This window comes from Anabrus simplex, chromosome 6, assembly GCF_040414725.1.
Source record: "Anabrus simplex isolate iqAnaSimp1 chromosome 6, ASM4041472v1, whole genome shotgun sequence".
Classification (NCBI taxonomy): domain Eukaryota; kingdom Metazoa; phylum Arthropoda; class Insecta; order Orthoptera; family Tettigoniidae; genus Anabrus; species Anabrus simplex.
The window spans coordinates 233,813,494-233,831,101 of NC_090270.1; the positions used below are offsets into that span (position 1 = coordinate 233,813,494).

General features: G+C 39.5%; 1 protein-coding gene across 1 annotated transcript in view; it reads left to right on the top strand.

Moving 5' to 3' along the window:
- Positions 1–17,608, top strand: part of LOC136876374 (uncharacterized) — a 114,610-nt gene that overhangs the window by 86,273 nt on the left and 10,729 nt on the right. Inside the window, exons 2-3 of the mRNA XM_067150266.2 lie at positions 2,550–2,729; positions 14,951–15,131. Coding sequence (XP_067006367.1) covers positions 2,550–2,729; positions 14,951–15,131 — 361 coding nt within the window. The remainder of the gene's footprint in view (positions 1–2,549; positions 2,730–14,950; positions 15,132–17,608) is intronic.

Below are 17,608 nucleotides of genomic sequence, written 5' to 3' on the forward strand. Positions count from 1 at the left end.
GAAGTACCACTTTGTAGCTTTTCTTCCAGTTTATATATATACCTCGCCCTCCCCCCACCCCCACCTCACCCCCTATATACCACTAACCCGTGTACTTTTTGTTGTCCGTAATTTTATTTCGCCCCCAGCCCCCACTTTTCATTCCCAATCGCCACTACTGCATACAGCTTTCACTCCCGTACAGTAAAGTTGGTTTCAAAACAGACCGGTGTAAAGATGGTTTCGTCCGGGAGCTGACTTATTTCATAGAGAATACTGTTGATCGCAACTGCGAGCCCACTGTATTAGCTTTGCTGCCCCTTCATTCAGTCTCGCTTACTATACTACCATACTGGAAGAATACACATCCTAAATATTCGAAATGATCTACCTGTTCCAGCTTTGTATTCCCAACCTAACATTCAGTTCTCTTAGGTTTCTTCCCTACTGACATCACGTTTGTCTCAGAAATGCTACTGTACATATCATACTCACTGTTCATATTTTCAGGTTCCTAGATATTAGACTGCAGGCTTTCAGCACAGTACGCCATTAAGACTTAGTCGTTGGCAAAGGTCAAACTGCTAACTACATTTCCACTTATACCTTTCAATATATGATCCATGTAAATTATGAGCAACAAGGGTGAAAGATTAAAGCCTTGTATAACTCTTGTTAGGACCAAGAACTCATTCTACAATCAATTCTCACTGCGACCCAATTGTCAAGATAAATGCACTTTAAATGTTTTTAATAATCAATTCATAATACCGTAACCCCCCCCCCCCCAGTACGGCTAACATCTTCTCCCTCGGTACTCTGTCGTATGCCTTCTCTAGATCTATGAAACACAGACATAACTGTCTATTCGTATCGTAGCATTTTTCAGTTACCCAGTGCATACTGGAAAACTGATCTTGATAGCCCTTCTGTGGTCTGAAACTACACTGGTTTTTCATCCAAATTATTCTCAACGAATGATTGCATCCTCCCTTCCAAAATGCCAGTGAATACCTTTATAATAATAATAATAATAATAATAATAATAATAATAATAATAATAATAATAATAATAATAATAATAATAATAATAATAATAATAATATAAATTATTATTATTTATTATATAAATATAATATAAATTATTATTATTTATTATTATTATTATTATTATTATTATTATTATTATTATTATTATTATTATTATTATTATAAATAGTTTGCCATGATTAATACCTGTGGTTGCTTTTGAGATATTCGTCCCTAGACCACCTCTTGATCATTTCTCTGGCGGAACATTTAACATTTCCCAACAGCTGGTTCCGGTCCTAATAATCATAATTCTGATCATTGTCGGGTAAGTTCGTCGGCTTTTTCACTTCCCTCGATGCGTCTGTGACCCAGGACCCACAACAGATGTACATCATTTTGCTCTTCAAGGTTCGAAAGTGCGTTGAAATGTGTATTTTTCTACCAGCTCAGAAGTTATTTTGGGACTCGAGAAAGTCTTGCGTGCTGCGTGGATGTCGTGAAAATATAAGAATCTGTTTACGAAGATAGTTTTGTTGTTGTCTGTGCGCTGCAAGATTGCGTAAATGCAAAATATGTTGTAATGTTTGTTCTACGCGTTACCAAGTATAGATCTGCGCTTTCAGGTCATTTATAAATGCATAAATGAATAGACTAATGAAAAGTAAACAATAGGAAGCTATATGTGCTTTATCCTTTGTGTTTTGGAAGCACAGATAATGATCATTCCTGATCTCTGTGCTATCTTAATTAAAATAGCGCACGTTAAGACTTTATAAACATGGCCTGATTCATAAAGGTAGTTTTAAATGTGTGTATAACATTATATTAACTGTACAGTGCGAAATATCCCTCATAAATGCAATGTTACCTTGGAAAGGAAGACATTGGTGATACTATTTGATCAGTTTCCCTGATTGTTGATAATAAGACTTCAGCATAAACAGACCTACTGTACAGTAACGAAGTGATCACACTCCCTCTCGTTCATCTTTAATTGATACATTTATTTTAAAACCATAGATGTGCAACTTTCGATAAGGTACCATCCATAAACTTAGCAATTATTTATACCTGTAAAAGACTTTTGTATTTAACTGCCTGTACATTCGATAGCTCTTTTTGGCTCTACCTGTAAGTTTTGTGGCTAAAAGTTGAACTAAAATCATAGAAATATATCGGATGTAAGTATTTTCATAAATACCTTATACATTAAACCAAACAACTATTTTCAAACAAACATATATCAAAAGATAGCCCCCCCTACCATATTATCAAGAAATGAGTAGTAATTCTAATACAATGTATTCTTCCCTAAGAAATAAATTTAAGATAAACATGTTAATTGGCAAGAAAATAAAACAAAATTGCAAAATTATAAACTTTAACTCTTGAAGCTATAAGAAAATAAAATAAACGTGTGAAAACAAATGTCTGTCAGCAGTTTGATCTCTCGCATGTCCTCTACTTCTTGCAGAACGTTTTTAGAACAACCCACAACGTAATATGGAAGACTAAGTGCTATTATATTTCTGTTTCAGGTGTGGGGATCGTGCTCATCACGGTGTCTGGTGTGGCGTGGCGACTGACGGCGCACGACGCTCCCTCGTGTCGCATGATGCTGGGCCTGAGCAGCGCCGAAGAGAGTGGTGCTGAGCCTAACCGGCGTTTCGTGCCGCGCCTTCCTCCATCGTACGGCCGCCCGCATCACCCGTATGCAGGTCAGTCTTTCCTTCCTACACGCCAAGAGCTGGTAAACGAGAACGCTGAGCATGCGTCGTCAACTGTTCCCAATGAATTAAAACAGACAGAAGGAAACACCAAGTGCTGGACATGTTCTCCATTAGCCCGCAGATAAACAATGTAGCTCCAATCTTCCCGCTGAAAGTCCGCATCCAGTATTTTCAAAATGTCACTGCGGATGGCATTCTTCAGTTTTATTGTGCAAAGGTTACTTATGTACACTTTCATTTAAACTCGGCCTGCCTTTCAAAAGAAAAAGTTTACAAGGTGTTAAACCTACTCAGATCTTCTCCGAAAACATTATGCACTATATGTGTCCCCTCCGTCCTCTTAGAGGTATCCGACTTTCCTATCCTGTTCAGTCCTTGGCAAGAATAGTTCAACGTATCGGTTAAGAAATACACATACAATTAAATTGTCTATTCAGTCAATATCTGTTTCGTTTTTTAAAGCAAGTTTTTGTTCTTTACCCGAAGGGGGAGGCGGGGTGCTTAGAAGGTAACGCATTCTTTCTGGCCAGGAGATTCAGGCGGATTAAATCTGGAGTGAAGGATTTAGGAGTTGGGTAAGGGATGAATACAAATTAGAGGATAGAAGGGGTCTGGCCTATTGGTTAATCGTAATTGTTCTTGTTTCCTTTTTCTTTTATTCTGTATTTTGTTTTTGTCATAGTTACATAGTTTGGGATATTTGCAATGTAAGTTTTATCAAGATGTTGTACATAATACATATTTGATTTTATGTATCTACTTACATCATTTATATACAAGGTTTTCCATAACAATTGTTATTGTGGATCATATTGTCCCTGAAGGGGGAGGTGGGCCTCCTAGACAGTGATGCCCTCTCTCAGGCGAGTGGATTTGTATCGGAGAAGGAGATGTGTGGAGAAGCTGAAAGGGTTGGCGGCCGTGGCCTATACCAGGAACTGTCCCGGCATTCGTCTTAGTGCAGGAGAATGGAAAACCATTCTCAGGACAGCCGACGGTGGGGACCCGAATACAGAGGCGTAGAGCCACGTTAGAGCCGTGGCCACCCCTCCTCTGCTCGGTTGGCCGGTCGGAGTGCAGAGCTGTCGGGCCACGGACCAGCCATGGCGAACGAACGAACGAACGAACGAACGAACGAATGAAGTTGTTTCATTCCTGTCCGTTATTACGGCAGGCGGGCCGGCAGCTAAACTAGTAACTCTTGGGCCTTTGATTTGAATGAAATTTTAGAATGATTTTCTTATGGCTTGTATGTTTGTACATGCGTAGTTTGTATATTATTGGTTTTGGGCGCAGAGATTGCCGGACCCCCAGGTGGGCACCCCAAGGAGAGACCTACATCGCAACCCCCCCCCCCCCTCCCCATAGTTTTCCCCCGCTAACTCCCGTTTGTTGAAATATTTTTATACAGTACATAGTATTTACATTTTTACATATTTTATTTACAATGCAAATATGTTTTTAGTTTTATTTGTTTTGTATGCCTCTTGTTTGGCGTTAGTCTTTTAGTTCGTTTCTTGACGTACAGTAAATTCCAGCCGTGGCGACTTGTGGGCTGAAACCCACTCTGCATCCGCAGACGTTCGAAATGTTTCACTGCACTCATTTTACACAACAAACTCTCTTGTACTTGAATTGTTGCCACAAATTGAACTCGGGTGTAACAGACTATCAGTGCAGTACAATCGAAATGGCGATGGCACTGACTATTAATGTTATCTTCACGTTTGGCTCTATCAAAAAAGCTATGGCATGAGAAGAAAATCCACAGCCTGTTTCCAGTAATTCGACCGGTTCAGGAATGGAATGAATGAACCACCCATCTAGCGGGGAGGATAGGAACTGTGCCGGCTGCCGAAGCCTGTCGCACTCCTCTGGGGCAATGATTAATGACTGACAGATGAAATGAAAGATATTGGAGAGTGTTGCTGGAGTGAAAGATGACAGGAAAAACCGGAGTACCCGGAGAAAAACTTGTCCCGCCTCCGCTTTGTCCAACACAAATCTCACATTGAGTGACCGGGATTTGAACCCCGGAACCCAGTGGTGTGACATAAAATGTTTCAAATTAAATGAAAAACAAGTTTTGTTTGAAAAATGTTAAAGTTTCAAGGGGAAGTACAACTAGACAACCGTTCTCTCTCAAAAAAAAAAAACACACACACACACACAAACTCATTTATTTTCTCCGCTGCACGGAAAAGCATAGAATCATGGATATGTTTTGAGCTTAGAAGACGAGAGTGGTAGTGCCTTCTTACGACATGCAGGGTCTAAAGATAATGGCATCCTTTGATTCCACCCAGAGGGGAGACAGTGTTCTGATAAATCGAAAGAAAAATGAATGTATCCACAACAGAATGGTAAGGCTTATGAATTGTGAGAAAATAAAAGGCATTTTAGATCTCATAAATATTTTTATCATTATTATTATTATTATTATTATTATTATTATTATTATTACTATTAGCCAGCCCTGTGGTGTAGAGGTAGCGTGTTTGTCTCATATTCCAAGGACCTAGGTTTGTTTTTCGGCCATGGTTACAGTGGTGTCGGGAAATTGATGATACTAATTCCAGATAGATCCCGAGCCGAAACATATTAAAATGTAAAAGGTCTGGCCGTTGAAAGAATGTAGGTATCAGAAAAAGAAAGGGAAGGGCCACGAAGAGCTTGAAAATTAAAGACTCCGTATGCATCGCAATGGGTGGCAGTTTTCTATTTTGTATTTATGTTTTTAAATTCCAACTCGCGTGTACACTCATGCTCCGGGAAAATACTCATTAAATTCCTTCCTAACGCTTCCAGCAGACCCATTGGTACCCATATGACAGTTTGTAGCGGGGGGGGGGGGGCTAGACCTGAGGGTTCGTAGTATTTTTAATATTTTGAAAGATAAATGGCAACTTGTATTCTGTGGTAGAATAATCCACGGTATACCCTGCCTATTGCTGGGAGACGGTAATACCATTTCTACGTAATAGTGACTTTTAAATCATTTTCTTGAAAGGAAAACACCTGACTACATTAGATTTTTGCCTTTCCCTGAGAGCTAGAGGGGGGCCGCGGCCCCACCTTGCCCCCGTGTAAGGGCGCCCTTGAGCAGACCTATACTTTAGGAATCTACAACTCATAAAAATACACCGTTCAACAGTCAGCCGTAAAGCAAGGCACGAAACATGGACGCCCAAGAGGGGGCGGGGGGGGGGGATTGTGTGTGTGTGGGGGAGGGGGTAGGTATAGGATTCTGAAAACGTTTATATTCGATTGTTTAATGTCATACCAAATTATTTCAGGAATTGAAGTTACTGACAGTCACCTAACAACAATTGTTATGAAATGAAATGTCGTATGGCTTTTAGTGCCGGGATATCCCAGGATGGGTTCGGCTCGCCAGGTGCAGGTCTTTCTATTTGACTCCCGGAGGCGACCTGCGCGTCGTGATGAGGATGAAATGATGATGAAGACAACACATACACCCAGCCCCCGTGCCATTGGAATTAACCAATTAAGGTTAAAATCCCCGACCCAGCCGGGAATCGAACCCGGGACCCTCTGAATCGATGGCTAGTACGCTGACCGTTCAGTCAACGAGTCGGACTAATAACTGTTATAATGGGAAAGGTCTGAAAACAATTTAATGCTCTTAATGCTATTGACATAAAATTTGTTTTTACATTCAAGAATGAACTATTCTAATGATGTCATATACTAGGCCACTAATGAAAACATCGCTCCGATTTTCAGTATTATTATTATTATTATTATTATTATTATTATTATTATTATTTTAATTTTTTTGCTAGTTGTTTTACGTCGCACCGACACCGATAGGTCTTACGGCGACGATGGGACAGGAAAGGGCTAGGAGTGGGAAGGAAGCGGCCATGGCCTTAATTAAGGTACAGCCCCAGCATTTGCCTGGTGTGAAAATGGGAAACCACGGAAAACCATTTTCAGGGCTGCCGACAGTGGGGTTCGAACCTACTATCTCCCGAATACTGAATACTGGCCGCACTTAAGCGACTGCAGCTATCGAGCTCGGTATTATTATTATTATTATTATTATTATTATTATTATTATTGTTGTTGTTATTATTATTATTGTTATTTTAGGGCGTGCAATAGTACAGGTAAACTGGCTAATTTTTGTGAACAAAGCGATCATATCCACAATGGAACGGCAGCCTGCCATTGTTGAAAGTTCTTAACCTGTAGTGTCACATTTTTATTTTAACTGTTCTAAGAACTAAACCTTTTGGTGAACCACAGAAAGGAAATTCAAACTTCTACGGTAAAAGAACTCTGAACTAAAAACAAAGTAAAGTAGCCATCGATTTCAAAGCTGCGAAATGGCGAAGCGAATTTAATGAAGTAAGAAACGAAACGAAAAATGAGGGGGAGGGGGTAGCATACATCATCTTGTGAAGAAATCCTTTTTCTATAGCAGGAGAGTTGATTTGGAAAAGTATTATTGTGACCTCCGCCCGGGAAAAGTCCTGCCGCCGTGCCGGCACCATTGCCACGAAACTAATCACCGAGTAATTTACGAAATATTTCCTCAGACCTGCTCGGACTAATAAATCGCACTACCGGAATTCTCAATCAATTATTTCTTCTTATTCTTCCCAGTTACCTTCGGTCAGCACTTTGAGGATTTAGCCCCCACCTTTTTTTCACGACCGAGTGCCTTTCCTGACCCCAACTGTATATGGCGGATATGTTTACCACTGCATGTTTCTATGGTGGTTGGTACTGTAATGTGTTGTATGTAAATGAGGATGTGTATTAAGACGAACGCAGACACCCAGCCTCCGAGCTTAGAGAAATGAATTAGACAAGTTAAAATCCCCGACCCGTCCGGAAATCGAACCAGGGGCCGAGTGAAGCGAAGGCTAGTACGCTGAATATTTAACTAACGAACCGGACAATAGTTCCTGCTTCACGGTACAGTGACACAACGAATACGATGCCAGGAATCTCACAAAGTAGAGCACTAAGACAGAGCCAAGAAAGAAGTATGCACCAAATGGCAGTATCACTTGCAGACAAAAAGTACAGTGCAACCGAAATAGTCTGAATGATCCCAAGGGAATAACCGTACGCATTCTTCCTCTTCAGTTCTTCAACTTTATCCCCACAGAGTATATTATGTCTTCTACTGTGCACTAATAGATTGTGATGTCAGAGTTCAATATCTGGCAACGTATCATGTACAAGAAAATGTGTTGGGATGCAGTAAAATATTTCAAGAAAAATATCAAGGGACCGATGACCTTCGATGTTAGGCCCCTTTAAACAACAAGCATCATCATCATCAGCATCAAAAATATCAACTATTTTAGAGTTACGTATTTACCTCTGTAAATAAAAGTTACACTTTTGTTTGTACGTTATGAGAACAATCATTTTATTCAACTAAACAACACCTGTTCATGCCATATAAAGACTGCAGGGACCAGCGGTTCAGTTTCGGTACGTACATAGAGTCCACAGCAAAACTCCGTTTACCGGGCGAGTTGAACGTGCGCGTAGAGGCGCGCGCCTGTGAGCTTGCATCCGGGAGATAGTAGGTTCGAATCCCACTATCGGCAGCCCTGAAAATAGTTTTCCGTGGTTTCCCATTTTCACACCAGGCAAATGCTGGGGCTGTACCTTAATTAAGGCCACGGCCGCTTCCTTCCAACTCGTAGGCCTTTCCTATCCCATCGTCGCCATAAGACCTATCTGTGTCGGTGCGACGTAAAGCCCCTAGCAAAAAAAGAAAACTCCGTTTATACGCTCCTCGAGGGAGTGTGGCCTAAACGCGTAAATAAACAAGACAGTCTTATAGACAGGAAATATTTCATGAGATGGAGAGAGCAACTTTGACACAGCTTCATAGGAAATATATTTTATTATTAAACAGTTGCAGTGAAAATGCAAATTAAATCTCATTTCTTATGGGAAATGTCTTTGTCGTTTGCAGTGCGTGCATATGTGTTGTTGTTTTGTTTTCTATTATAATTTATAGTATATTCTATGTGGTTCAAGTAACTATTAGCATCATGTGAAACACTGATAGGAACAATACAATGTATTTTCGATTCCGGTTTACTGCTCTGTGGGCTTCGTTTTGTTTGAGGAAATATTCCTCTGCAAATTCAATTTCCATGTTATCTTCATCTTGGGCAGTAGCCACAGTCTGATTCACAGTCATCATCATCGGTGGCTTCTGAAGTCACTAGATCATAGTCAACTGATACAAAATCAATCAATCAATCAATACTGATGTGCATTTAGGGCAGTCGCCCAGGTGGCAGATTCCCTATCTGTTGCTTTCCTAGCCTTTTCCGAAATGATTTCAAAGAAATTGGAAATTTATTGAACATCTCCCTTGTAAGTTATTCCAATCCCTAACTCCCCTTCCTATAAATGAATATTTGCCCCAGTTTGTCCTCTTGAATTCCAACTTTATCTTCATATTGTGATCTTTCCTACTTTTATAGACGCCATTCAAACCTATTCGTCTACTAATGTCATTCCACGCCATCTCTCCGCTGACAGCTCGGAACATACCACTTAGTCGAGCAGCTCTTCTTCTTTCTCTCAATTCTTCCCAACCCAAACATTGCAACATTTTTGTAACGCAACTCTTTTGTCGGAAATCACCCAGAACAAATCGAGCTGCTTTTCTTTGGATTTTTTCCAGTTCTTGAATCAGGTAATCCTGGTGAGGGTCCCATACACTGGAACCATACTCTAGTTGGGGTCTTACCAGAGACTTATATGCACTCTCCTTTACATCCTTACTACAACCCCTAAACACCCTCATAACCATGTGCAGAGATCGGTACCCTTTATTTACAATCCCATTTATGTGATTACCCCAGTGAAGATCTTTCCTTATATTAACACCTAGATACTTACAATGATCCCCAAGAGGAACTTTCACCCCATCAACGCAGTAATTAAAACTGAGAGGACTTTTCCTATTTGTAAAACTCACAACCTGACTTTTAGCCCCGTTTATCAACATACCTTTGCCTGCTGTCCATCTCACAATATTTTCGAGGTCACGTTGCAGTTGCTCACAATCTTGTAACTTATTTATCACTCTATAGAGAATAACATCATCCGCAAAAAGCCTTACCTCCGATTCCACTCCTTTACTCATATAATTTATATATATAAGAAAACATAAAGGTCCGATAACACTGCCCTGAGGAACTCCCCTCTCAACTATTACAGGGTCAGACAAAGCTTCACCTACTCTAACTCTCTGAGATCTATTTTCTAGAAATATAGCAACCCATTCAGTCACTCTTTTGTCTAGTCCAATTGCACTCATTTTTAACAGTAGTCTCTCATGATCCACCCTATCAAATGCTTTAGACATGTCAATCGCGATACAGTCCATTTGACCTCCAGAATCCAAGATATCTGCTATATCTTGCTGGAATCCTACAAGTTGAGCTTCAGTGGAATAACCTTTCCTAAAACCGAATTGCCTTCTATCGAACCAGTTATTAATTTCACAAACATGTCTAATATAATCAGAAAGAATGCCTTCCCAAAGCTTACATACAATGCATGTCAAACTTACTGGCCTGTAATTTTCAGCTTTATGTCTCTCACCCTTTCCTTTATACACAGGGGCTACTATAGCAACTCTCCATTCATCTGGTATAGCTCCTTCGGCCAAACAATAATCAAATAAGTACTTCAGATATGGTACTATATCCCAACCAATTGTCTTTAGTATATCCCCAGAAATCTGATCAATTCCAGCCGCTTTTCTAGTTTTCAACTTTTGTATCTTATTGTAAATGTCATTGTTATCGTACGTAAATTTTATTACTTCTTTGGCCTTAGTCTCTTCCTCTATCTCGACATTATCCTTGTAACCAACAATCTTTACATACTGCTGACTGAATACTTCTGCCTTTTGAAGATCCTCACATACATACTCCCCTTGTTCATTAATTATTCCTGGAATGTCCTTCTTGGAACCTGTTTCTGCCTTAAAATACCTATACATACCCTTCCATTTTTCACTAAAATTCGTATGAATGCCAATTATGCTTGCCATCATGTTATCCTTAGCTGCCTTCTTTGCTACATTCAATTTTCTAGTAAGTTCCTTCAATTTCTCCTGAATCTACTGTAACATACTGTGTATTGGAAGCAACCGTTTGTTGTGCGTTTTGTCTTATTCGATTATGGCAGTCGAAGATTACTCTGGAATACTCGTGCAAGTAGAAATGCTTTTTTTTTTTTTTTTTCTTTCTCTATTTTTGAATGATTTCTTTTATCGGGTGGTTCTAAACTGAAGTAGCCATTATAGGGGTCGAAGTATAATGATTTTCGAATAAGGACTAGTAATGTCAAAATGCTCTAGATTCCTGAGTGTTGCATATGTGACATTCGTTTGTGTATAATCTGAAAGTTGGTCACTTAAGTGTTATTTTCCATTTTTCACTAAAATTCGTATGAATGCCAATTATGCTTGCCATCATGTTATCCTTAGCTGCCTTCTTTGCTACATTCAATTTTCTAGTAAGTTCCTTCAATTTCTCCTTACTTCCACAGCCATTTCTAACTCTATTTCTTTCCAGTCTGCACCTCCTTCTTAGTCTTTTTATTTCTCTATTATAATAAGGTGGGTCTTTACCATTCCTTACCACCCTTAAAGGTACAAACCTGTTTTCGCATTCCTCAACAATTTCTTTAAACCCATCCCAGAGTCTGTTTACATTTTTATTTACCGTTTTCCACCGATCATAGTTACTTTTTAGAAACTGCCTCATACCTGCTTTATCAGCCATATGGTACTGCCTAACAGTCCTACTTTTAAGACCTTCCTTTCTATCACATTTATTTTTAACTACCACAAAAACAGCTTCATGATCACTAATACCATCTATTACTTCAGTTTCCCTATAGAGCTCATCTGGTTTTATCAGCACGACATCCAGGATATTTTTCCCTCTGGTTGGTTCCATCACTTTCTGAATCAGCTGTCCTTCCCATATTAACTTATTTGCCATTTGTTGGTCATGCTTCCTGTCGTTCGCATTTCCTTCCCAATTGACATCTGGCAAATTCAGATCTCCCGCTACAATCACATTTCTTTCCATGTCGTTTCCCACATAGCTGACTATCCTATCAAATAATTCTGAATCCGCATCAGTGCTACCCTTTCCCGATCTGTACACTCCAAATATATCAAGTTGCCTATTATCTTTAGAAATGAGCCTTACACCTAGAATTTCATGTGTCTCATCTTTAACTTTTTCGTAGCTTACAAATTCTTCTTTCACCAGAATGAAAACCCCCCCTCCCACCTTTCCTATCCTATCTCTACGATACACACTCCAGTGCCGTGAGAAAATTTCTGCATCCATTATATCATTTCTCAGCCATGATTCAATTCCTATTACAATATCTGGTAAAATCCCGTAAGAACTTCTGTATTGGCAAGGATACTTGTGAGTGTAAAACTCCATTCATGGAAAAGAAGTACCTTTAAGGCGTTATGCACACCCCTTCCCGAACAGTGATGGCTGGAGGGTGTCTTTAGGTAGAGCAGTCCTCCACACACTTTTTATGTCGCGGCCCCCTTCTAGAACATAATATTTCTTACACCCCTCTTTACTCTGCCTTCCTTCCCTCTCGCTCACAACTCATTAGACTGCAGGAAAATCCAGCTCACGAGAACTCGATGATGATGATGATGATGATGATGATGATGATGATGATGATGATGATGATAATTGATCTTATTACATTCTTAGGAACTGTTACATGAGTTTCTACGAATTTCACTTTTACTTTCAATTGTTGCGAGTGACGGTTAAAAAACGTCGATAGGTTTACTCGCTTGCTCTGGATGTTTGTCTGGAAGTGTAAGCTTTGCGTGTTTCAAACTATCATTGGCTGCAATATCCAAGCAAAGAACACTGTGGCCATTCACAGGAAAGTGAAACCTAGTTCTAGATAATTGTCTTGATATTTGCGCACTTTTGTTTTTGGTGAATAGTTAACCTTGCTGACAAGAACTGAAGTAGATGTGGAAGGTGAACACACAACTAAATTTGCATCCTGTTCTTTATTAGGTATTTTCGTGGAAGAATAGACACTCGAAGAAACACTTTCACAGGATCGCTTTTTACCACTGTGAATCAACCACTTGTCAGTCCGACTCCTGACCCCATTAACACACAGCTTATAAATAAATGGGATAATCATCTACTTGGGTGTGCACAGAAGCACACATGGTTACTTTATATAATCATGTTCAATTTTCATGGGTTTTAAGACCCTTAAGAGCCTTGTTGTAGAGGAAGGTCCTTTAATTCAGGAGGAATGTTATTCCAGAGTCGAGCAGAGCAATTGTAAAATCTGGAATGGTATGCTGCTGTTCTAGTGAAAGAACGGGAAAGAGGGAGACAACCTTGTGTTTTACAGACTGAGCCATATGATAGTTGGAGGCGATGAAAGGAGAACAGTTTAACAGTGCCAGCCAGATATTTTCAGAGAAAGATTACATCTATTTTATTACACATGTCATTAATAGATATAAATGGTTTACTTCCAGCTTTATTACCTTGTTTGTAAATGAGTCGCTGTGCTCGATGTTGGACAGCACTTAACTTATTCATGTTTCCCTCACTCCCAGGCAGGAAGGCCATATAGCAGAGTGGGTCGTATAATGGAAATATACATCACTTGAAGTGCATGGGTTCTGGACCCTTGAAGGATACATTGGATGAATCTTTGATGAGGAATTCAGTCAGAAGCCTTGCCCCAGTCCAGAGGAATGCAATCTATTTGGGAGATTAGTCTGTTCCGAAGAGATCTGTCAGTCATCAACTACCTTTGTGAAAAGAGTTGTACAAGATTTCCCTGGAACAAAGTCATGTTCGCTTTGATTTAACAGGTTACGTTCGCTCATAAATTCCAGTATGTTCTTAGCAGCCATGTGCTCCATAAATTTACACATGCTATATATTAGTGAAATAGGGTTGTAGTTGTCCATGTTTCCCTTATCCCCCATCTTTGAACACAGGAACAACGTTAGCATGTTTCCATTCCTGCAGCTGAGTCCTGGTGGTAATGGATAGGTTGTAATGGGTACACAATTAGGGCACCAGCGCATCTGCACAGTAGTGGAGAATCCAAGCAGATATCAAATCTGGACCTGTCACAGAATGGAGGCAGGTTCTACACATACTTTATCAAACTTCCAGTTCTGAGAAATATAGGCTGGCTAGAGGTTATATATGGAACATCAATGAACCTATTACAAGAGCATTATGAACGATATAGCATTAAAAGGGCCTTGTGGTGCCTTAGATGCTGGGCCATTTGGCATTGTGATATTTATAGGAGGAAGTGGGGTTAATGGGGGTGGGGTTTGGAATGCTTTCTTGCTGATATTTTGAAAATGGTTTGTTTTATTCAGGAAATTCCAAACAAAACGTTTAAATTTCATTTGAAACATTTTACGTAATGCCAGCCATTTTGAAAGAGCCAACCACAATTCAAATTTTTATTGCCAAGCCCATCAATAGCGAGATTTGCTGGCATGGAAATCTTGTTAAGTCATTGTGGGGATAACTGTGATCATCTCCCCTTTTTAATTGGGAAGATGACTATCAAAATGAGAAGCAACAGACACTTTAAGAATGTGGGAAAAGGAATCGTGAAGGTGGGAAGACTCCCTAGGCCACAGATGCTCTAATACCACAAACTGTGATGGCCAACAATGTTCCTAAAACTGATCAACTGAGGAATTGTTCATCAATGATGGGTACAACAGAAATATGATATTGACATAGGTAACAGGTATGCATTAGAAACAGGATTTACTTGACATGTACATGAAGTTGAAAAATCAATCAAACTCTGATAAGCCGGGCTGAGTGGCTCAGACAGTTAAGGCGCTGGCCTTCCAACCCCAACTTGGCAGGTTCGATCCTGGCTCAGTCCGGTGGTATTTGAAGGTGCTCAAATACATCAGCCTCGTGTCGGTAGATTTACTGGCATGTAAAAGAACTCCTGCGGGACTAAATTCCGGCACCTCAGCATCTCCGAAAACTGTAAAAGAGTAGTTACTGGGACGTAAAACAAATAACATTATTATTATTAAACTCTGATAAAATGAACTCTTAGAATTTGGTATATGAGACATGTTATGAAATGTTTCTCCTCTGTTTTGATTTCAGCCATGATGTACCCCGAGTTCCAGTACAGACCACCACCTCCTTCCTACCAAGCTTCCATGCAGGAGTACCGGCTAAGGCTTTTGCTGTTGGACAGACACTCGTCGAGCCCCGGGCAGGCCCCGGCAGGTCACACCGTGTCTCCACCTCCAACGTACCGCTCTCATGCAGGAAGCACACTCAGGTAGGTTAGATATGGCTGAATTTTACTAGTTTTGTTACTTTCACTACCAATGTTACCTTTAAACTGTGCCTATTATGTCACTTATTCTTTTAAACACCCTCCTCTATCTGGACACTATCCTTATATCCAACTACCTTTGCGTACTGCTGGCTGAATACTTCTGCCTTCTTGTAAGTCTTCACATACTGTGTATACTCCCCTTGTTTATTAATAATCCCTGGAATGTCCTTCCTGGAACTTGTATCTGTGTTAATGTATCTATAAAGAGGAGACAATGATAACTGATAAACATTAAAACACACAAGGTCAAGGACAATTGCCACATCTTAATATGATGCTATCTTCAGTCCCAGTTCTTCCATATCAGTCTCTTCTCAGCACCTAATGAACTCGTTTCTAAGTATCAATACTCATTGAGGATCCATCTTGAAGATTGTCAGTCTTCATGTGGGAAGATGAATACAGGTAGCAAAAGACTAGGAGCACAGGTAAAACACAGGAGGAGAAAAGATAGTTCAATGGGTCAATATAAAAATATGGAGATTAATGACCAACATTGCTGGCATATGGCAGTTACTATCATGTCTATGCCAACTGGTGTGTGCGAACACATTTTCAGTGTTGTTTGATTATAACGATGACCCTCTTGTACCGGGTACCATCAGCATGGCCATTTAATATTTTCCCAATGATAAATCCAAAATTGGAGACTTTTTTCAGTTACTATGTTTCCCATATCACTGTCTCAGTTATTGAGAGGGTTATCGTTCTTTTATTAAAAATCGCTCACCATTATTGGGGAACCCCTGTTAGTTTTGCTGAAGGCCCCCAGTACATGGATTGTATCAATATCTGTCTTCTAGTGTATTGAAGAGTTTCAACATACAAGTGTCCAGTCTCACAGAAGCATACTTTTGCATTCGCATTAAAAAGGTAATATCTCTTTGAGCATAATAATAAAAACAACAGACATCTTCAAAACATCTTCTAAGCCTCTGCTGCTTAGAAATTGTTTTCATAGCACAGATGAACATATGAGGCAATATCGGCATGTGTGTTGTTATTTGCTTGCAGATCTACTCCACTACTTGACCACCAACATTAATTATATAAACACTCAGAAATGTTGAGAGAATCACTAGCAGTTGCAATCTATCACAACTGATCTGCATTTAGTCAGTTGCTCAGGTGGCAGATTCCATACCTGTTGTTTACCTAGACTTTTCTTAAATTATTTCAAAGAATTTAGAAATTTATCAAACATCTCCCTTGGTAAATTATTCCAGTCTCTCCTCCTCCCAAAAAACTAATATGTGCCCCAATTTGTCCTCCCGAATTCCAACTTTATCTTCATATTGTGATCTTTTATACTGTACTTTTAAAAATGCCACTAAAACTGAATTTGTTTATTAATGTCATGCCACACCATCTCTTCACAGACAGCTCGGAACATACTGCTTGGTTGAGCAACTCGTCTCCATTCTTTGCAACATTTCATAACTCTAATCTTTTATTGGAAATCACTCTGAACAAATCAAGCTACCTTTCTTTGGATTTTCTCGAGTTCCTGTATCAACTAGTCCTGGTATATGTCCAATACACTGGAACCATATCCTAATTGGGATCTTACCACAGACTAATGTGCTTTCTCCTTTATATCCTTACAACAACCCTTAAATTCCCCTCATACCCATGTTTATGTGATTACCCCAATGAAGATAAATTCTTATATTAACACCTAGGTACTTACAGTGATCCCCATGTGGAACTTTCCCCCATCGACACAGTAATCAAAACGGAGAGGATTTCCCCCCTTGATTAAAACTCACAACATTGTCGAGTGTTGATTTAATAAACAATTTGTTTATTTTGAACGAGTTCTATCTGTATTTACTAGAAGGCACAATAATAGAAACCTTGAGCTTCCTGATTTGATCTGTTAAAATGTCTGTACATTTTGTTTTTTAAACAGCTAAATTTATGTTTAATACTACAGACACGGACTTGTATGGTGTTTTCTGTCATAATGGCAACCCATAAATTAAACCATAGTTTTTAAAATATATATGTTTTTGAAGGAGTGACACCTGACAAACATTCAGGTTTACAAACCTGCCTAAAAGAACAAGAAGTAAGCACCATTTGATTAAAAAGGAAAAGGAAGTATGGCATTCTTTCTCATGTAGTAAATGCAAACCCTTCATTGTCATTTGGTGCCATGAAACTCTCTATTGAGACTGTGCAGGGTTTGCTTCAATTACAAAACCAAGAAATGGAGGGGATGGATCACACTGTATCTGAGGACATTAATGTGAATTTTGACAGATTTAGTGTGCTGTGAACTGAATGTTGAAATGTGATATAATGCTTTGTTTCATTCACTTCTTGTAGCTAGTAGGTTGTCTTCTATCTCAGTCATTTATTTATTTATTCAGAAAAGTAGTACTTGGCTATTTCTTTGCTGATTCCAAAATACA